This window comes from Saccoglossus kowalevskii, chromosome 3 (genome assembly GCF_978046115.1).
Source record: "Saccoglossus kowalevskii chromosome 3, keSacKowa6.1, whole genome shotgun sequence".
In the NCBI taxonomy this organism is placed as follows: domain Eukaryota; kingdom Metazoa; phylum Hemichordata; class Enteropneusta; family Harrimaniidae; genus Saccoglossus; species Saccoglossus kowalevskii.
In genome coordinates, this window is record NC_140643.1 from 28,052,513 (window position 1) to 28,076,288 (window position 23,776).

The following is a 23,776-nucleotide window of genomic DNA, read 5'->3' on the forward strand; positions in this document are numbered from 1 at the left end:
AGTTTGAACAAAATCTATCCATAAACGACCAAGACTCGATTCTGGAATACCAGAAATGCTTGATTTTTTTTATCACAAAAAGAGCCACCATTTGGCCATTTTGAATTGGATCGTCAAACCAATACAACTGTTTATCTATGACATAATGTATAATGAATATACAAAATTTTAACATAATCAGTCAAAGCATGTCAAAGATAGGGCTCTAGAACAGCATTCATTAAAACAAATCCGGTTCTGGAATGCCAGAAATGCTTGATTTTGGAAAATTTTTCAGCACAAAATAGGCCACCATTTGGCCATTCAAATCCAATCTGAAAAACAAATGACGTACATCACGGTCCCAGAATGCCCAATGTATGTACCAAGTTTGAACAAAATCCATCTGTAAACAGCCAAGATCGGGCTCCAGAATGCCAGAAATGCTTGATATCGATGAAATGGCCTTGAATCGTAAAACAAATTGATGTGCATCAAATATTATGTATGTGTGAAGTTTGAATGTAATCAGACTAACATATAGATTCGAATGCACGCATGGACGCACACGAAAAGGTCAATCCATGAGTCCCCATTTTCAGATGGCATCCAAACCGGGACTAATAAGTAATTTCATTTTGATTTTGTGAAGACATAAATCACCTTTAGAAGTGACAACACTACTAATAATATTATCCAGTATAGTGCTACGTATAATGCCAATGTCATGTCTTTCTTGATGTGTGAACAGTACAATCCATAAACCTCAGAACTGACATTAGTCAACAACAATTTTTTTTGGATAATACAACACAGAGTACGTATCAGGGAATTTTTTCTCGCCAAATCCATTAATATTCTCAAATAGAAAAAATTCAAGAAGTAAAAATGGTTTACATACTAGTACTTAAATAAGACATGACATAAATTGATTATTTGTAAATTTCACTTTTTTGTATAATAATAATCCTTGTAATGATCTTTATTACCGTATATTTAATAATTATTATATTTAATTTACATTCTAATTATACATTCTATATTTGTAATGTATGGTATTTTGGGGGCTGAGCTACGTCACAGAACGTTCTTATTGCTTGGATGTACACCACTGTACAATATATTTCTATGGGCTCTGCACAAGCTGTTGTGAAGTCCGTGAAAACAGTTAAAGTTGAGAAAACAGCAAAAACCCAACTTTGAAGTAATCCTGGGCAACCAAATTTATGCACAATGCACATGTAGGGCTAATCTTGTTACCCTGTTCAGGGGAGTCTCAACAACTTGCCCAAAGTATTTGTTCCCGAGAGTTGTTTGTTTTTGTTTTCCCAAGTGATGGTTGCCAGGCGATGGAAATGTCTGGATGTCATCCCCAAGAATAGATTAATATTATACGTGTAGGTACAATTGTCGTACTGCTTTCATGCATACTTTGTGATATTCTCATTATAACTTTGTGTTACGAATATAATCTATGTAGGTATGGTACAATTAAACCTGTCACCTCCAAAGTTTAATTAAGTCAACAACGCCCAATCCTAGTGAACCTTTGAACTTTTAGAAAGTGGTATTACAGTACACATGTGAATGAGCTTTTGAGAAGTGCCACACAGTCACCACGACTGTTACCATAGCAGCAGCAGCATGATAAAAGATGAATACAAACAAATTTAATATTGACAGGGCAAGGAAACCCACCTGGCAGACTCAGATCTGGACAAAAGTAGTCTGCATGATAAGTTTATCCCAGGTAGCTTTAGAAATGATACTGGTAAGTGAATGCTGTATCTATCCAATTCTGTACTATTTAATTTTGTCAAAATTTGACTCAAAGTTGTGTGTGTGTTTTTTTTTCAAAAAAAAAGTGTTATTTATCGAAAATACAGTCGGAACATAGTCAAAAATAACCATATAATATTCATTAACTTATCGAGCAGCATCAATTTTGTGTGATTTTCAGCGTATTTTTATAAAGTATTTTTAGGAATTAATTTTTGACCAGATGGGCATAATTTTCTGTTGTGTATAGGTTTTGAAAAACAGTTTGGATAATACCGGTATATATTTAAAAAAAAATATGGGAATTTATTTTTGAGAAATGAGACAGACAACAGGTTTTGTTTACTACTTCTTAATTTCAATTTCAGGTTACACCTATTTTATTTATTTGTAGGCAAGCATAAGCTCATTAAAAGTGAAACAAAATCACTGGCGAGTCTGTTGGAAGGGTGTAAAGTTCATTCTACCCTTGAATAGGGGAACAAAACAACTTATAACAAAGATTTTTCCCAGGTACAAGAAATAAATTACCGTAAGGTAGAATGTTCGTTTTTGACAAAGGAACATATAGCAGTGACATTATTCCCTGTCAAAATTATTGTAGTAGTTTTTGAGAAAAACAGCCAAATAATATGCAGTTTTCACGGACCACATTTCGTCATTAAAAACACCCTAAAAATATTGTCAGTTTTATAATTTATTCTCAGTCCCTCTATCAAGGACTGTGATTTATTTTGCCATCATGCTTTAAAAATCACAACAAAAATAATAAGATTATTTATTGGCTTCAAGAAAACTGACATCCCTCTCTCATGACCTTTGAGTTCATGTTCATGTAAAAACAGTTATGTCCATGATTACGGTATATCAATTATAATCTTACTCTGCAAGAGACATTATGTGTGACCCACAAAGGTCATACTGTATAATACATTGCAATAGATACATACCATTTTAGCGAATTTGTCTCCATGCATGAATTACCTGAATCTTAATTTTAATAGCTAAAGTGCCAATAATCTTACTGTGAAAATATACTCTATTCTAATTAGCGGCATCTTAATTTAGCGAAATTACAGATTAGCTAAATTAGCTAAAATAACGTGCTTGCTAAAACAACATGTTTTACAGTACATCCTGGCACTTTGCTTGACCCTAAAGGTCACACATCTTGGTACTTTCTGGGGGTATCAAAGCAATAACTTCCATGCCATGTGTGACTGTTTTTTTGTCAACTTCATTGACAACTTCTTCATTTTCGGAGGGAAGGATACTGAAATTATACACCCAGAAAATACAGGATATGTGAACTTTGGCAGGTCAAGCATACCTTACATTATAGTTACTACTTTGAAACCTGGCTTGACTTTCTACTTTCCATTTCATAATATTTCCTGCCAAAATTGTAATGAAACATTATTTAATTTCTCATATATATTTATCTATAAATTTTGAACTAAATGGAAATCATTTCCACTTGTTGGGTAATGGGTAATTTTATTAACACTTACACATTCCCCGGAGGGATTGGCAATGGTTACAAAAGTTTAAAAAGGAATAAAAGGTTACAAAACAGAAAATAGATAAGAAAAAAAAAAAAAAAAAAAAATCTAAGCTAATACATTACAGATAATAGCTAGTATAAAATAATGATACTACGATAGATAGAAAACAAAATGCAAAACTCAAATAGTTACTCAGCTTGATCAACAGTTGTGAAAATATGAAACCAATTACTCTGGATTATTCTGTGACAGATTTATTGTAAGATTCTACACACTGTGGTTTGTTTTAGCACAGTCCTTAGACTTTCCTTAGTTGTCTAGGGTTTTACGCAGCAAACAGAAATTTACTAAGAAACTACTGTAAACAAAATATTGGATACTTGTACACAAATGTGAAGAAAGGATTTGACCAGAACAATGTAAATTTGCATAAACATAAACAATGCCCCTGAACAACCTGCCCTCCCCTCAAACATAATGGTATAACCCCCCCATGCATGAACACAAAAGCTGAGCATAATCATCTGCTGGGGGGTCATGAAGGGTATAAAATAAGACCGTACATAGAGAGAGAATCCTATTCTGAGTGTTGGAATTCCCTGTTTTCACAGCATGAACTGTAGACTGAGTAATATTGTGGCCTTAGTGTATATATGCTGACTGAGTAGAGACTGGAGACTGTTCCACTGCCAAGGTAAGTGACATCATGTACATGTGAAATCAACTTTGCTTCACAAACAGCTGGTGAATTCAATCATGTTGTTTTGTGATTCTGTCATACCATGGTCGAAGCTCAGACAGCCTGCTTTTCAATCTACTCTGTGCATATACATATATTTGTAGTATAACTGAGAAGGGATTTCACATCACCGTTAGACCTTACTCAGGTGGCATGCATGGTGTGTCTACGTCTATACCCATAGTATCAATAAGCCTTGAGGCACAAAAGCCTTTTGTACTCCATTCCCAAAAGTCCCTACAACAACTACAACATGAATGCTATTTCTAATTTCACAAATTAAAAAATAGACCAAAGTCACATACACATTTCAGTATTTTTTTGTAGATTGCTGTCCTTATATAGCCTTGACCTGACTTGAGGTAAAATTGTTTTTGTTTGTTCGGTGGGCTAGCTACATTTGTATACCAGTATGCCTTATAGGATATGCGCCTTGGCCAGCATGACTGAGGTGAAAGGTTAGGCCATGGTTAGGCTAACAGAGAGAAATACTCTGAGATGTGAACAGTACAAATAATAGAACCTTACACAAAAGGTCATTCTTGTTACAGTCCTCATGGAAGTACAGCATTTCCATCTAATCAATAAGATCATCATCATTCATTTCCAAATGCCATTATCAAGTTTGATTTCCGTGACAACTATTTGATATCTCCTCAGCACTAACTCTGTTAGGTCAATCATTATTGCTTTCATATCCAGGTTTTGGAATTTGACTGGAATGCAATACTGATAAAAATCAAGGAATCAAGTAACAGAATAGGAAATAGAATACAAAATTAGTAGATTGCAAGATAACCGTGTGTAAAGGAATTTAATATCAAATTTAATTATGTATCATCATCATCATCCTACTTGAGTATTTTGTTTTGAGCTAATTATTATTTTGCACTAGCGTCTCATTCTGCTGACTTCTGTCGACAGGGATGTGTTGAGGGGAGGGGAAATATTACGATTTGTATTGTGGAGATGTAATCTTGAAGACTGGGGATAAAAGTAGATTGCATTAGCAATTTTCATAATCTCAAGACAACTTAAAAAATTAACGACCTTTGGCAAAGTTATGAGAAGTTTCGCCATTTAGAGTACATGTAGATTTCAAGTGAACACTTTTTTCGTAGACGATAATTTTCAGTTTCATCAGAATGACAATGCCATAAACTTTGGAATGTGGTATATTGTGAGATAGGAAACTTGTGGCCAAATAAAGCATTGCTGTTCCATTGTGGCATGTGTTGACAGCAATTGTCATAGGAATGCATGCACTATGCATTTCACACTAAGCTTTGAAAAAAGTTGCATTTTAGACAGAAACATGTGCTGTGGACATTTATTTTTAACTGAATAAAGAACTTACTTCATGATCGATTTGCTTGGAAATACTACTAGGTTAAACACTGGCAGCTGAACAAGCTCTGGATATTTTATTTTATTTTTGTCATGGCTGAAAAAACAAATGGGCAGTTTTCAAAATGATTTTAGTGACAAGCTCTACACAGGGAATGTTCTTACCATGTCATGTAATTTTATATTATTTATTCATAAAACAGATAAATTTCCCATGAGTGGGGCACATTTAGGATCTTCACAAGGGCTATTTATTGTGATTTTAACCATTTTTATCCTGTGCATTATATTTAGATAATGATTTATTTTTATCTAGAAAGGTGAAAAAAATTTTTTTTTGGAAACAGTGAAAATTGTTTTCACGCAAAGCAAAAAAGCAGACCTATTTGTTAATGATTTCATTTCTCACACTGTCATTACCATGGCAACTGATGGTAAAATTCACACGATGTGACAAATTGGTGACCGTGACAGTTGTATTTACTAATCTCTGATAATTTAAATAAATCTCACTACCGTAAGTCTCAATGATGAACATATGCATTGACAGCTAGTCAGTACTGTCTGACTACTGTAACATACTTTATTTTAGCTGGAATTACTCAGTACTGTCTACTGTAAAGTACTTTATTTTAGCTGGAATTACTCAGTACTGACTACTGTAAAATACTTTATTTTAGCTGGAATTACTCAGTACTGACTACTGTAAAGTACTTTATTTTAGCTGGAATTACTCAGTACTGACTACTGTAAAATACTTTATTTTAGCTGGAATTACTCAGTACTGACTACTGTAAAATACTTTATTTTAGCTGGAATTACTCAGTACTGACTACTGTAAAATACTTTATTTTAGCTGGAATTACTCAGTACTGACTACTGTAAAATACTTTATTTTAGCTGGAATTACTCAGTACTGACTACTGTAAAATACTTTATTTTAGCTGGAATTACTCAGTACTGTCTACTGTAAAGTACTTTATTTTAGCTGGAATTACTCAGTACTGTCTACTGTAAAATACTTTATTTTAGCTGGAATTACTCAGTACTGACTACTGTAAAGTACTTTATTTTAGCTGGAATTACTCAGTACTGACTACTGTAAAATACTTTATTTTAGCTGGAATTACTCAGTACTGACTACTGTAAAATACTTTATTTTAGCTGGAATTACTCAGTACTGACTACTGTAAAATACTTTATTTTAGCTGGAATTACTCAGTACTGTCTACTGTAAAGTACTTTATTTTAGCTGGAATTACTCAGTACTGTCTACTGTAAAATACTTTATTTTAGCTGGAATTACTCAGTACTGACTACTGTAAAGTACTTTATTTTAGCTGGAATTACTCAGTACTGACTACTGTAAAATACTTTATTTTAGCTGGAATTACTCAGTACTGACTACTGTAAAATACTTTATTTTAGCTGGAATTACTCAGTACTGACTACTGTAAAATACTTTATTTTAGCTGGAATTACTCAGTACTGACTACTGTAAAATACTTTATTTTAGCTGGAATTACTCAGTACTGACTACTGTAAAATACTTTATTTTAGCTGGAATTACTCAGTACTGTCTACTGTAAAGTACTTTATTTTAGCTGGAATTACTCAGTACTGTCTACTGTAAAATACTTTATTTTAGCTGGAATTACTCAGTACTGACTACTGTAAAGTACTTTATTTTAGCTGGAATTACTCAGTACTGACTACTGTAAAATACTTTATTTTAGCTGGAATTACTCAGTACTGACTACTGTAAAATACTTTATTTTAGCTGGAATTACTCAGTACTGACTACTGTAAAATACTTTATTTTAGCTGGAATTACTCAGTACTGACTACTGTAAAATACTTTATTTTAGCTGGAATTACTCAGTACTGTCTACTGTAAAGTACTTTATTTTAGCTGGAATTACTCAGTACTGTCTACTGTAAAATACTTTATTTTAGCTGGAATTACTCAGTACTGACTACTGTAAAGTACTTTATTTTAGCTGGAATTACTCAGTACTGACTACTGTAAAATACTTTATTTTAGCTGGAATTACTGTCTACTGTAAAATACTTTATTTTAGCTGGAATTACTCAGTACTGTCTACTGTAAAATACTTTATTTTAGCTGGAATTACTCAGTACTGACTACTGTAAAATACTTTATTTTAGCTGGAATTACTCAGTACTGTCTACTGTAAAGTACTTTATTTTAGCTGGAATTACTCAGTACTGACTACTGTAAAATACAATAAAGTATTTTACAGTATACTAATTGAGCGGGTACTAGCGGCAGTGTAACAATCGAAGGCTTGTTAAATCCTGTGTGTGTTCCTAGTCTCATAGTGACTGTTACAGTGTACATGGAGGTAAAAAGAGACTTGTTACTTCCATGCAGTGTATATGTACGTTTAAGTCACTGTATGCCTCAGGCATTGTACATTATATAACCAGTTATCGTGGGAATTCTACGACCACAGCAAGGCTGGACTTGTTTGGATTAATAAAGCTTTCACCAACTATAGTATTTATTATAGTAGACAAATCAGCTACATGTATGTAGTTACTAGCATGTACATACCATACCCTCAGGTCCAAAGATTTCATTCAAAAATACTAAATTATTACAGATATTTACCTGGCAGGGTATTTATAGCAGCCCATAAAGTACTGATGTGTTTATGGACATGTACACATTAGATGTGTGACGGAAAAACAATATCATCACTGAATAATCAAGTAAAGCATGAATCATGTAAAATATATCTCATTTGCTGATTACTGCCTTTGTGTATAATATTACCATAGTGGCATAAACACTTTTCATTTCAAAATACTCATACTGTACAGTGTGATTTATTCATTTGCATAATCTACAAATCAAGTTCATGTATGGTTATATTTCATTTCATTTCACATTAAACATCTCACTTGATGCCCAATAAATACACACCTCATCTGATGCTTTCCAATAAACACAGACGACCTCGTCTGATGCTTTCCAATAAACACCTCACCTGATACCCAATATACATATAGAACACCTCATCTGATGCCTTCCTATAAACACCTCACCTACAGTAATACCCAATATACACATAGAACACCTCGTCTGATGCTTTCCAATAAACACTTCACCTGATACCCAATAAACAGATAAAAGACCTCGGCTGATGTTTTCCAATAAACACTTCACCTAATACCGAATAAACTCATAGAACACCTCATCTGGCACCTTCCAATAAACACCTCACCTGATACCCAATAAACACATAGAAGACCTCATCTGACACCTCACCTGATACCCAATAAACACATAGAACACCTCATCCGACACCTTCCAATAAACACCTCACCTGATACCCAATAAACACATAGAAAACTTCATCTGACACCTTCCAATAAACACCTCATCTAATGACATACAATATAATACAGTATAAAACACTTTCCCTGATAGCTCATATACAACACCTCTGATGCGTCCCAATGAGCACGTACATGCAGAACACCTAACCTGATTAGAACACCAGATTTGTTACCTCACAATGAACAAGTACATCATATGATTCCAATGCACACATAATACCTCTCACTAAAACTCATTCTCCATTGCTGACCTAACACCTTTATCAAATCCTGTTTAGCATATATCCTCCACAAAGAGTGCACACAATGAAACAAGAGATACATGTATATATCAAAAAACAGATAAAAATAAAAAAGACTTGTAGTTGGCAAACTGACAGGAAGCTGAGTAATACTGGTGAGATAGGGCTATCAGTAGATAAAAAGATACTCATCACATTAACATGCTTGATAAAACTCAGAATTTGACATACAGTTCCTTCAGGCATACATTATGTACTAATTGAAAATAAGATCACTTTTAATCATCAGCTCCCATGGTAACAATATTATTGGACAAAGAAGTTTCACTTATGATATTCGAAAGTAATACTTGTTGTCAATATCAATTATTTGTGTAAAAATAAAACGTGATGAAATAAAATGACACATCTGTCTCAAAGTGTCGTGTCAGAGAAATATCAATAAAATTAATACAAATAATATTACAATGTGCATTCAATATGTTGTGGCAGGATTTAAAAAAACAAACGTGTAACTTGACAGGAATGGAATGAGGCGTTTCACATTACAAAGAATGTTTTTTAAAAAAAAAATACACTATATTTTTATACTGATGTTCTTGACATTAAGAAATAAATATTGTTCCCTGCCAAAATGTTAGTGTTGCATTTTAACTATTTTGGTTGATTATGTACGATGACCACTCTACATGTAAGTGGTCATTGTGTAGCAAGGATGAGAGTGGTTATCTTGCAGCAAGAAGGATCATCACGCAGTAAGGACATGAGTGGTCGTCGTGCAGCAAGGACAAGAGTGGTCATCGTGCAGCGAGGACAAGAGTGGTCATCGTGCTGCGAGGACAAGAGTGGTCATCGTGCAGCTAGGACAAGAGTGGTCGGCGTGCAGCGAGGACAAGAGTGGTCATCGTGCAGCGAGGACAAGAGTGGTCATCGTGCAGCGAGGACAAGAGTGGTCATCGTGCAGCGAGGACGAGAGTGGTTATCGTGCACCGAGGACAAGAGTGGTCGGCATACAGCGAGGACAAGAGTGATCATCGTGCAGCTAGGACAAAAGTGGTCGGCGTGCAGCGAGGACAAGTGTGGTCGGCGTGCAGCGAGGACAAGTGTGGTCGGCGTGCAGCAAAAACAAGAGTTGTCATCAAGGAGCAAGAACATGAGTGGTCATCAAGGAGCAAGAACATGAGTGGTCATCAAGGAGCAAGAACATGAGTGGTCATTGTAATAAAAAGATAACAAGTATTATTTTACTTTAAACACCACATTGTACCCATATCAAATATGGTGCGGAGTGATGACCTTTAATTAGTACCTAAGTCAACATTAACTCTTACTGTGCCAGCCTCGTATGATTTTAAATAAGCGTTAACAAAATCAACAAAATACATGTACAAAGGGGCATTTTGCTGCCATGATAAATTTTGTTTTAAATTTGTGTTTGGTCAGTACATGCAAGTTGTGTTCTGAATAGACTTGATTGAGAATTATAGTCCCTACTTGAAACTGACAGTCAAATGAAGACGAATATTTCTTGATTGCATCTCCTACATGGTGAAGAATTCTAAACAGTTGTTTCACTGCCTAGTAGTGTCATTCTGGCCTCAAAGTAATCAATCACATGAACAGTCATCATCTTCATCTTCACACAGCTATTTGGGCAGAAAATCTGCAAACTAGATTGATTGATCTTGGTCATATAACAAACGCTCAAATAACCAAAAATGTATCAATTAATTGAAAATTTTTAATATAGAAAACATTAATATTTACTATACACTGACTAATTACTATGTAATATTCAGCATGTTTGCTCTAAGGACTCATTGATGCAAATTATCAGTCTCAAATAAAAATTGAAAATCCTTGAGTTCGCACAATTGTATCAAGGTAAAATATTGTGTATTGTCTACAATGTGCCAACATATTACATGCACAATATATTGTCACTAACAATTTAGTGAGTGTTATTTAAAAATAATTATGATTATTGTCTGTTTAGATGATTCCCATGTCAACTTTTAAACACAATTTAATTACAATTAAATCTTGCTCAACTTAACTACCAATAACATTAAAATTGTATTCTACATTATATTCATGAAGGAATCGGTGCATTCTAATCGTCTAAAACATCGATTTCACAGAGTATTCCAACCAGATGCATCATCATAGAGTGTGATCTGCATATTGAAATCCGATTGCCATCTTGTCTTTTATACGCCCATTGCTTACCGATCTCAAGAATGTTCATCATTTCTTACATGCATATTCAGTAGTATGTAAATAACTAAATCATGGTCAATATTCAGATTTTAAAAATTTCTATTTCATAAAAAAATAAGATAGTTTGAATTTTTCATATTCAGTACTTCCATAATGAATATGATCAATGTTTGAATTTCAGAAACGCGTGATTTTTTCCCAAAATGAACAGTGTTTTTTTTAGCTCCGCTGTCGACTTTGTCGAGCGGAGCTTATCATATGAGTGATTGAGCGTCGTCGTCCGTGTCAATGTTTTACTTTTTTCGACTTCTTCTTGAAAACTACAAGCCTGAATGCTTTGATACTTGGTGTATATGTACCTTGGGTAGACCTCTCTCAGATTTGTTCATTTCATGATCATATCTTCAATTCTGTAATTTTGGTGAATATTTTTGTCATTTTTGGTAAAAAGTGATATTTTCGACTTCTTGTTAAAAACCGCAAGTCCAATTGCTTTGATATTACATATATACATGTAGGTACTACATGTGGACCTCTCTCAGATTTGTTCATTTTGTAATGATATCTTTAATTCTCTAATTTTGGTGAATATTTTTGTCATTTTTGGTAAAAAGAGATATTTTCAACTTCTTGTTAAAAACCGCAAGTCCAATTGCTTTGATATTACATATATAGGTACTACATGTGGACCTCTCTCAGATTTGTTCATTTTGTAATGATATCTTCAATTCACTAATTTGGGTGAATATTTTTGTCAGTTTTGGTTAAAAGTGATATTTTCAACTTCTTGTTAAAAACCGCAAGTCGAAATGCTTTAATATTACATATATAGGTACTACATGTAGACCTTTCTCAGATTTGTTCATTTTGTAATGATATCTTTAATTCTCTAATTTTGGTGAATATTTTTGTCATTTTTGGTAAAAAGTGATATTTTCAACTTCTTGTTAAAAACCGCAAGTCCAATTGCTTTGATATTACATATATAGGTACTACCGGTACATGTGGACCTTTCTCAGATTTGTTCATTTTGTAATGATATCTTTAATTCTCTGATTTTGGTGAATATTTTTGTAATTTTTGGTAAAAAGTGACATTTTCAACTTCTTGTTAAAAACCACAAGTCCAATTGCTTTGATATTACGTATATAGCTACTACATGTGGACCACTCTCAAATTTGTTCATTTTGTAATGATATCGTCAATTCTCTAATTTGTCATTTTTGGTAAAAAGTGATATTTTCTTCTTGTTAAAAACCACAATTATTTATGGTGAAAAATGATATTTTTGAATTCTTGTTGAAAACAGCAAGTCTCATTGCATTGATACTATGCATATTGTTCATTTTCTAATGATATCTTCTGTTCTTTAATTGAAATGTGCATTGCTAACAGCGTAGCTTTCTCAGCCAGGAGGCCGCTTGTTATATTATTTATTCCAATAATATGTAAATTAATGAAATATGTTTCATGACAAACCAATATTTCCCCTAATGCTGATTCAGCAGCAGCTGACCCAAAAATGTCATTGGTCTGACCCTAATGCTAATTCAGCAGCTAACTCACTGAATTTATACATCATCTGACCCGAAAATGTCATTGGTCTGACCCTAATGCTAATTCAGCAGCTAACTCACTGAATTTATACATCATCTGACTCGAAAATGTCATTGGTCTGACCCTAATGCTAATTCAGCAGCTAACTCACTGAATTTATGCATCATCTGACCCGAAAATGTCATTGGTCTGACCCTAATGCTAATTCAGCAGCTAACTCACTGAATTTATACATCATCTGACCCGAAAATGTCATTGGTCTGACCCTAATGCTAATTCAGCAGCTAACTCACTGAATTTATGCATCATCTGATCCGAAAATGTCATTGGTCTGACCCTAATGCTAATTCAGCAGCTAACTCACTGAATTTATGCATCATCTGACCCGAAAATGTCATTGGTCTGACCCTAATGCTAATTCAGCAGCTAACTCACTGAATTTATGCATCATCTGACCCGAAAATGTCATTGGTCTGACCCTAATGCTAATTCAGCAGCCAACTCACTGAATTTATACATCATCTGACCCGAAAATGTCATTGGTCTGACCCTAATGCTAATTCAGCAGCTAAATCACTGAATTTATGCATCATCTGACCCGAAAATGTCATTGGTCTGACCCTAATGCTAATTCAGCAGCTAAATCACTGAATTTATGCATCATCTGACCCGAAAATGTCATTAGTCTGACGCTGATTCAGCAGTTAACTCTATTTATGCATCGTCTGACTCAAAAATGTCATTGGTCTGACCCTAATGCTAATTCAGCAGCTAACTCACTGAATTTATGCATCATCTGACCCGAAAATGTCATTGGTCTGACGCTGATTCAGCAGTTAACTCTATTTATGCATCGTCTGACCCGAAAATGTCATTGGTCTGACGCTGATTCAGCAGTTAACTCTATTTATGCATCATCTGACTCAAATGTCATTGGTCTGACCCTAATGCTAATTCAGCAGCTAAATCACTGAATTTATGCATCATCTGACCCGAAAATGTCATTGGTCTGACCCTAATGCTAATTCAGCAGCTAACTCACTGAATTTATGCATCATCTGACCCGAAAATGTCATTGGTCTGACCCTAATGCTAATTCAGCAGCTAACTCACTGAATTTATATGTCATTGGTCTGACCCTAATGCTAATTCAGCAGCTAACTCACTGAATTTATACATCATCTGACCCGAAAATGTCATTGGTCTGACCCTAATGCTAATTCAGCAGCTAACTCACTGAATTTATGCATCATCTGACCCGAAAATGTCATTGGTCTGACCCTAATGCTAATTCAGCAGCTAACTCACTGAATTTATACATCATCTGACTCGAAAATGTCATTGGTCTGACCCTAATGCTAATTCAGCAGCTAACTCACTGAATTTATGCATCATCTGACCCGAAAATGTCATTGGTCTGACCCTAATGCTAATTCAGCAGCTAACTCACTGAATTTATACATCATCTGACCCGAAAATGTCATTGGTCTGACCCTAATGCTAATTCAGCAGCTAACTCACTGAATTTATACATCATCTGACTCGAAAATGTCATTGGTCTGACCCTAATGCTAATTCAGCAGCTAACTCACTGAATTTATGCATTGTCATTGGTCTGACCCTAGTGCTAATTCAGCAGCTAACTCACTGAATTTATACATCATCTGACTCGAAAATGTCATTGGTCTGACCCTAATGCTAATTCAGCAGCTAACTCACTGAATTTATGCATCATCTGACCCGAAAATGTCATTGGTCTGACCCTAATGCTAATTCAGCAGCTAACTCACTGAATTTATACATCATCTGACCCGAAAATGTCATTGGTCTGACCCTAATGCTAATTCAGCAGCTAACTCACTGAATTTATGCATTGTCATTGGTCTGACCCTAATGCTTAATTCAGCAGCTAACTCACTGAATTTATACATCATCTGACCCGAAAATGTCATTGGTCTGACCCTAATGCTTAATTCAGCAGCTAACTCACTGAATTTATGCATTGTCATTGGTCTGACCCTAATGCTAATTCAGCAGCTAACTCACTGAATTTATACATCATCTGACTCGAAAATGTCATTGGTCTGACCCTAATGCTAATTCAGCAGCTAACTCACTGAATTTATGCATCATCTGACTCGAAAATGTCATTGGTCTGACCCTAATGCTAATTCAGCAGCTAACTCACTGAATTTATGCATCATCTGACCCGAAAATGTCATTGGTCTGACCCTAGTGCTAATTCAGCAGCTAACTCACTGAATTTATGCATCATCTGACCTGAAAATGTCATTGGTCTGACCCTAATGCTAATTCAGCAGCTAACTCACTGAATTTATGCATCATCTGACCCGAAAATGTCATTGGTCTGACCCTAATGCTAATTCAGCAGCTAACTCACTGAATTTATGCATCATCTGACCCGAAAATGTCATTGGTCTGACCCTAATGCTAATTCAGCAGCTAACTCACTGAATTTATGCATCATCTGACCCGAAAATGTCATTGGTCTGACCCTAATGCTAATTCAGCAGCTAACTCACTGAATTTATGCATCATCTGACCCGAAAATGTCATTGGTCTGACCCTAATGCTGACTCGCAGCAGCTAACAACATATGATTTAATATGCACATGAAATTGAAAATGTCCTCCCTGCAGCTGATCTACCTATATTCATTTGACTTGTAGTAATCAACAAACAGAATTTACAGACACCAGAATGTGAATGTCTACCTAAGAATTTCATTGGTTCATCCCTGACACCTACCTCTAAGCATGATGCGGTAATACTACGGTACATGCCATGATAGGCTCACTGTCTACAAATAAACAATCGGATGATCTTAAATAGAAATCTAAAATAGTTCCACATTTATTTATTGGGCATCAAATCTAAACTGAATTTAGAGATACAAAGGAAACCTACATTACATGTATGTACCCCGGTACTTCAAAAAGGGTCAAGATTTGTTTCTAATGTAATTTGTTACGTTGAACATAGGTCAAAGGTTACAAATTTAATTTTTAAATGCAGTTATTTGATATAAATCATTCATGTACGCGTCTTATTTATTATAACACAACTGTATCTGCGGTATATGTAACCAATATTATCTGCTTTGGGACCAACATTTATTAGACTAGAGTTCAAACTGAATTTTAATTCAAAGATTTAAAAAAAAACCATACAATGCTCCGAATGTAACAAAGTGATTGAAAAAACAGACAGATGTTCAGTGAAGGGATACATTTACTATATTGACAGGCATAACATCTATACATATCAAAGACCCTTTTATAGGGTTTATATGGACAGATATATGAATGTGATTTCTGATGTTGATACTTTCTGGCAGCTTAAGTCATGTGATTTCTAGTGTCATGATTGTCAGATTTTGATATCTCCTGTCAGTGTCAAGGTGGCTGATTAGCATAATAACCTGTTGTAAAATACTAGTACTTTATTTTAGCTGGAATTTGTTTTCACTGTTTTTTGTTTTTGGGTGTTTTGTATGGACTTTTTTTTCACTGATTATGCATGTGTTGAATGTAAAATATAGGAAAAAGGTAAATGCACTGTATTTTATTTCTACTAAATCATCCCTTTAGTGAAAATGAATTCTAAGCTAAAAATAAAGTATTTAAAAATACCACGTCAATTCCCCCTTTTATAATGGCCGTTGACAAAATAATAGTACTCGTAAGACAAAAAATTTGCTGTTGCATACATGTACATCGACTGAAGACATTATGGCTACACACCATTATACCTTGTATATCCATAACACTACAGTGGTGCATACTGCAATTGACCAATCACATAGGTTGGATACGCACATGTGACTTCATTTACATAATAAAGATTATTCATTCAGTCAGTCTTGTCACTCTTGCATTTTGATTTTCTCTTGTTGTTTCTTCCAGGTGCACAAACCTAATTGGATGATAAGTGAGTGCAGCTTTTTTTTCACTGACAGATCACCATGAATATAGCAGGAATGTGCACAGTGGTTGGGATGTTACTGGTCGCCCTGCTTCCGTATGCAAATTCCTGTATGCTGAACTGTACCTGTGGATCACGCCATACTATGACGTGTGACAATATGACAAGCATTCCAGAAACCATAACCAATGGAATTAAAACTCTGATATTCCGGGATATCCAATTGACACCTGCGGTGCATGCCAACTTGTTTTCTGATGCAAGCTATCAGGCGGTCGAAACGCTAAAGTTTATCGGGGGGCATTTTGATTTAATTGACGGCCTAGCTTTTCAGAAGTTGCAGGAACTTAAGACATTAACGCTAGAGAAAAGCTTTATTCGACAGCTGCAGCCTGATGCTTTTGATAACACTCCGAAAATGTCGCATCTGATTTTAGTGGGGAATAACTTTTATGAACTGACTCCTGGACTGTTCCAGGGACTAACTGATCTAACTTCTCTGGATTTCACGGACCACAATTCAATGGAGATCAAACCGAATGCTTTTCGTGGATTGAATAGCTTGAAAAATCTTAGGCTAGGAAGAAACCACTTAAGAAGTGTGACAGATGGGAATATCTGGAATGGATTAAATTCTCTGGTGCAACTGGATTTATCTAGTAATGAAATAGAGGAAATCGGTGATGAAGTCTTCAGTCAGCTTCAAACTCTTAAGTTTCTTGACCTTGGAAATAACAGCATGGAAAGTTTCACTCAGGCTAAACTTGCTGGTTTAAACAAACTTGAGCATCTGAGTTTACAAAGAAATCCACTGCAATTCATTCCTAAGTCTGCGCTGCGTGCACTTCCCCAACTCCTCATCCTAGAGTTACAACATTCAGACATCAAAATGATCAAACTTGATGATTTTCAGAATGTTCCAAATCTGAACGGATTGAATCTAGATTACAATGATTTGAATGAAATGCCGATTGAAGCATTGTCGATACTTAGTAATCTCAAATCTTTGCTCATGCGTGGTGTAAAAACGACAACTTTACAGAAGGATGCTTTCAAAAATCTCGGCAACTTGACTGAACTGATAATGTCCCATGGCGAGTGGTCAGAAATTCATGCAGAAGCATTTAATGGTTTGGTGAAACTGCAAAAGTTAGATATCTCGTACAACAAACTGGAGTATCTTCCATCTAAAGTATTTGACATGATTACCGTCAGTGACAAAACCGTGATCAATTTGTCTCACAATCCATGGATGTGTGACTGTCACTTTGGTGATTTCGCTCACTGGTCTTTATACTATTACTCAAATGCAACATTACACAACGTCTTCAAAGATTTGATCTGCGAGACTCCCCCTCAGTTAGAGGGCTACTACATATGGAATGTACCTGCCGACAATTTCACATGTCCACCACCGCGTCCAAAACCAGCAATGAGTCAGATGGAGATTGATGTCATCATTGGCAGCATCGTCGGATGTGTTTTAGTTGTCACCGTTCTAGCCATCGCTGGAACCAAATACTATAAAAGGCGAAGAACCAAAGTGAGGCGACAACGACAACGAAGTGTAAACCTTGTTGTGTGGGATGACAATTCTGAAGAACAAGACCAGGGTATGAACAACCACGATAATAGATCAACAACATCAGTTATCAGTCTATAGCATTATGCTAACACACTTGTGTTATATAAAATTTCCTCCCTGCTGTAAACCATTTATTTTTGTACAGTTTTCACAGAGCTTTGTATTATATTAAGTTTGGTACCTACAATGTACTACTACACCCATTTGCAGTATAAAGTACTTGTATACATCTGGGAACTAGGAACTGAAAATTATGATAATTCCAAATAAGAAATGATGATATTATCAAGATGGCAGATAGATATATCCTACCTTATTAGGAAATAAAAATTCCAAATAAGGAATACTTTAAGGAGTACTGTAAAATCTGTATTAGACACTGTGGCTTTTATTAAAATGGTAAAATGCAACAGAGGGGATGCGGCTTCTATTAAAACATCTACACATATGAGAAATGATGAATTTTTGGTTCTCAATTATTCAAAAATACTGGGTGTGACTTATATCAGAGATGTGGCTTCTAATACAGATTTTACAGTACATGTATGTCATATTGCCAATACAGTGGGACATATTTCAAAACAAAGCTCACGTTGAGAATTTTCCATCTCTTAAATCAGACTAAGACCACTACAGTTGTCACAAATTCTTTTTTAGTTAATTTTAAAGAAAATAAAAAAAAAAATCAGAATTGAAAAGTATTTTAGAAATAAAAAGCCCCCTGCGCGGGATTCTAAAAAAGAAATTGATCAGAAACATTTCTTTTTTTGTTCTTGTCCTGATATAAATAAGGTTTTTGTAAGGATATGGGATAATTGCCTTAACCTCTGCACTGTGCAGGTCAATACTCTTGTTGCAACATGTGCACTCTAATAATAACTTAATTAACAAATTATTGCATGTGGAACTACTCAAACTTTAACTCAATCAGTAGTTTTGTACTCTAAAATGACAAAACACTCAATTGTAACATGTCATACAGTAAAAATACTTTATCTTAGCTGGAATTAATTTTCGCTAAAAAGAGTTTTTGTGTGTTTTGTATGAATTTATTTTCATTGATTATTGATGAGTTGAAGTTAGGATCAATATAGGAAAAAAGGTTTATTCGCTAGATTTTATTTTCACTTCATCAACGAAAATTAATTCCAAGCAAAAATAAAGTATTTTTAATGTAGTAACTATTCGTGATTGAATGTTGGTATTGATTAGATTTATTCAAATAATACTTCAGGTATAAAATACCACCCATCCTACAGGAATAGCCTTATTTTTAAATGCATGTTCAGTTTTAGTTGATATTCAGGTCATTTTATTGATAGGATCGTAACAGATCTTTTTATGTTGTTACTAGCAACTATCAAAAAACAGGATTCTTATCGTCTTGGCTCATCAAATTCCAGGCATTTATATGGACTTTTTACAACTATTTGTTATTTGAATTTAAGATCTGTTTTAAGGTAGCTCGCTACCATTAAGTTAAATTACTCAGAAATCCTAGAAGAGCAAGAGTGGTTGGGTTACTGTAATGTTCATAATTCTGAAACATGTTCACTGAACTAAGTTTTCCACAAAACAACCTTGAAAATTGATAAAAAATGCGTGTTTTGAGTAGTTTACAATTGGTTCCTATGACAGAAACATTCCATCATACCTCAACTTTTTGTTCGGTTACCTATGCTGACAAATTATATGTAGCATTATGAGGGCTAGATATGGCGGTCACAAAAAATTAAGGAATTTTGAATATTAGTATAAATTATCAATGGAATACTATGATTACATGGCCATGGAAAATGTCCCAAAATGGACATTTTTGGATTATTTTTCTTGAAAACACGTCTATTTTTCCTCTATTAAAACTTTTAACTTGACTTGCATGTGTGTGAATTATCACACAACTATTTTTGGTTGATTGGTGTGATAAATTGTTGCTGTGTTTTAATGACAGTGAACTACCTTAACAATAAATTCACACAAATATTACAAGAAAAGGCCAGTAAATCACGAATATATCTCCTTGAATATATAATATATCACATCATTCATTACAAAGCACACTTGATGTCGTCGTTTTGTCGTGTTTAAAGTAAATAGAATGATCGTAGTAAAAATTTAGCACGACTGGTTTAAAATTTCAAATAGTAGGGATATAATTTTTGCTGACCTCATTAAAAAAAAAGTCTCTTATTTTGTATCCAAAGCAGGGTTAGGAACAATAAATAGGCACTGCTAAATTATGTGGTCCTTTAAGAATGCAGGAGTTTCTGGAAGTAAAATTCACACTAACTATTTTCATAAAAAACCCATATCAAACTATATTTCATGAAAGCTCATAATTCGCACTCATAAAAAAAATTGATGTTGCAACAACCTTCATGTGGTCATGTGACTTCTAAGAACATAAATGCTTTATTGAAGATGCATAGAAACTAAAAAGGATACCACAATTTTGTTTATAGAAAAATGTAGAATCATAAAAGTCGCAGCTTTTTTTGAAAAATTTCTAATTTTGCATTTTCACTAGAAAATTTGGTTTGCTTTTTTACATTTGGATAGGGAAATCTTTAGAATGCATAAATTTAACAAAAATTGCTACAAACATGTATGTTCATATATATTACAATCTCTGAAAAAACTGAAAGGGTCTGATGAGTGCTTGGTGGTTAGTACTCGTATGATTGATCATTTTGAAGTCAGAATTAAAACAAATATTCTAATTTGCATATGAATAGTGGAGTTGCTGCGTTACCGGTATTTCTATTAAATGGTCACAAATCGTCTGTAACTATAATGTTTTGACACCCAGTAAATTGTAGATGGTGGGGAAATATCAAAAGATGTTCTAAAATTATTTCATACTGTGCTTTATTTAAAATGCGTGGAAATATGCAAATCTAGTCAGCAAAACAATGTAGGTTGGCAATTTTGACTACTGTTTCAAAAAATGATCAATTTATGATAGAGCTCTGAAATTTTATGGAATAATTAGATATACCGGTACTTATAGATTCTATAAAATATAAAAAGTTCATTTTGACTATTATAATGTGCCAAAAAAAAAACCCTCTTACTACATACTTCAATTAAGGAAGGACCATTCGACATGCAAGTAGCCATGAATGAACAAAATGTGTAAATATTATTAAAATATCCTCACCGCTATCCTCAAAGTGTCCCTGCACAAAGAATAATTCTATGAAATGTCTTTGAAGATTTAAAGTAAAAGTAAATTCCATTCAGGCATGAATGTTTTTAATAGAAATTGATTAAATATTTATAAAACATTTCCCTTGGAAGACTCATTTACCGGTACTTCATTTAGATCCAGTGATTATGCTTTCATTGGCTACAGAAGCCATTAGGTAATGCCTGTTACCTGTGAGTCTCCTTCAATCATTGGCTGATTTTTTGCTAGGCTCATCGTGATTGGCCAAGATCTAATTTATAAATATTTTAATTGAAAAAAAACAACAGTCATGTCTTTATGAAATTAACTAGTGTTTTCTTTCATAATAAAAAAAGGGGGGTATAAATATGCCTTCATGAAATTAACTAGTGTTTTTTTCATTATAAAAAGAAAGTGGGGGTTTCAAATGGTAGACATGGATGCTTAATTAAAGGGACACAACCTGTATTTTTGATTCTATATACCCGGTAGTCAAAAAAATTAAAGAAAGACTGAGGCCAAGCTACTAGTCTTTCTTTTTTCTTTATAAATTCCCACCAAATATTTGCCAGACATAAATCATGCTCAGGACTCAAAATTGTTAGCTCTGATGATAGTGACAGGGGGCTTCATCAAAGTAAAGTTCAGGAATCACAGGAACTTGTAGTTCAATTATTCAATAGTAGTTCAATAAAAATTCAATTATTTTTATATATCTATATCGTCCATTCCATATTTTAAAGCGGGGCAGTCGTCACCTGCGCATGCGTCAGATGGCCATAACATGTCATTGTTTACAAACAAGCGTCTACCCATGAGCCTTTGCATTTTTAGCGTATGTTGTCATCGTCACTTGGGACTCAATTTCTGTGCATGTGCAGGTGACTACCCTCCTGCTTTAAGGTCCTTGGGCAATTCCACCATTATTACGATTATTATTTGACTTATTTGTCAAGTGCCAGAATTTTGTGTAAATGAACAAAGTATTTTACATGTTGAGTTTTACGTATTGTCGCATGGGACCCATATCGAACATGACGTATTGAGATGCTTTATAATGTTAACCATGTGACATGCATTTGTTGGAATATTTCATTCTTCCCATAATGCACTGCAGGGATATTGATCAGGGCTGCAACATTGCTGGGAAATCAAACGAAGGGTAGATGACTGCAAATTTTATTGTGAAACTCATTTATAAAAGCACATCACTTCTAGCTATGTATTATATATATATATTGAGTTTAGTCATCTGTAATTACTGAGTATTTTTTAGAGTACATGTACTTTTGTAATAAAAAAAAATTTTTTACATAGAAAATTGAATGTCATGCAATGTGACATACATCGCACAATATGCTGTAATAGACGCATATTTCGGGATAATTGTGTCTTCTGTGAAGATTTTATACTGACTTGGTTTTTACCTTGCCCATACCATCAAAGATGGAAGGGAAAGGTATATTAAGGGAAAGATTTTGTCCGGCGTTGTCGTCGTCGTCGTCGTTAATAATTGTTATTGTGTGCATGATAACTTTACTAATTCTATTCCGAACTTCATCAAACTTGGTCACCTTGTTCATCTGTGTAAAGTCTTCCCTGAGTTTGAACAACAGATGTCCTGTATGAAAATATCATGCAAAAATTGAGAAAAACTGATAAAATATTTCGACTGTTTCTACTTGACTGATCACTGGTGATACACATCAAAGGTCACTGATCTCAGTGGAAATATGCATTGTTGTATGTGTTCAATGAAGCAAATGATTTATCTTGTAATAATATCCTTGGTAATGTATCTCAGAATCCCTTACTGGGTTTCAAAACCAACTCATGGAGAGATTGCACAGTCTGATACACATTTGCAAACCTACCAATAAATCTTTACAGAAAACAAGATGTCAGAAAATCAATATAAGCACTCCTAAGAACTGGGTACCAAACTTTGATCAAGATCTGAAGCTAATAGAAAATCTGTTTAGTTCAAAGTTATCAAATCAAAAACAATACATAAAAAATACATAAAAAGCAAAACATTTCATCCACATTTTAAAAAGAAAATTGTTCAAAAATATATGTATTCTGTATTTGACAAACAGTTCATTCGACATATGAAAACTCACAGGAATATGTTTCAGCTATTAGAACAGAATGATAGAGTTTTTATAATACTAGTTTAAAAACTCACTTCAAACAAAGATTGCAGTGTTTGAAGATGTAGGTTCTCAGGAGGCAACAGTACTGTTGACTTCTCCCGCCACTGGACACCAACTAACTATTTAAAGCAGAGCTTGCAACATGATAGCTATTCATAAAAGGTGTTTTTTTTTTTTTTTACTTTTC

The 23,776-nt window shown here is 34.3% G+C and overlaps 1 protein-coding gene across 1 annotated transcript; it reads left to right on the forward strand.

Annotated features, from left to right (window-relative positions):
- Window positions 1–3,811: 3,811 nt before the first annotated feature.
- Window positions 3,812–23,461, forward strand: LOC144351888 (uncharacterized). Its single transcript, XM_085497427.1, has 2 exons — window positions 3,812–3,957; window positions 16,661–23,461. Exon 2 carries the CDS (start codon window positions 16,720–16,722, stop codon window positions 18,340–18,342), a length of 1,623 nt encoding a protein of 540 aa, XP_085353553.1. The 5' UTR covers window positions 3,812–3,957; window positions 16,661–16,719; the 3' UTR covers window positions 18,343–23,461.
- Window positions 23,462–23,776: the final 315 nt, after the last annotated feature.

Excerpts from the sequence above, each read along its gene's own strand:
- LOC144351888 (XM_085497427.1), top strand. The coding sequence starts at position 16,720 with ATGAATATAGCAGGAATGTGCACAGTGGTTGGGATGTTACTGGTCGCC.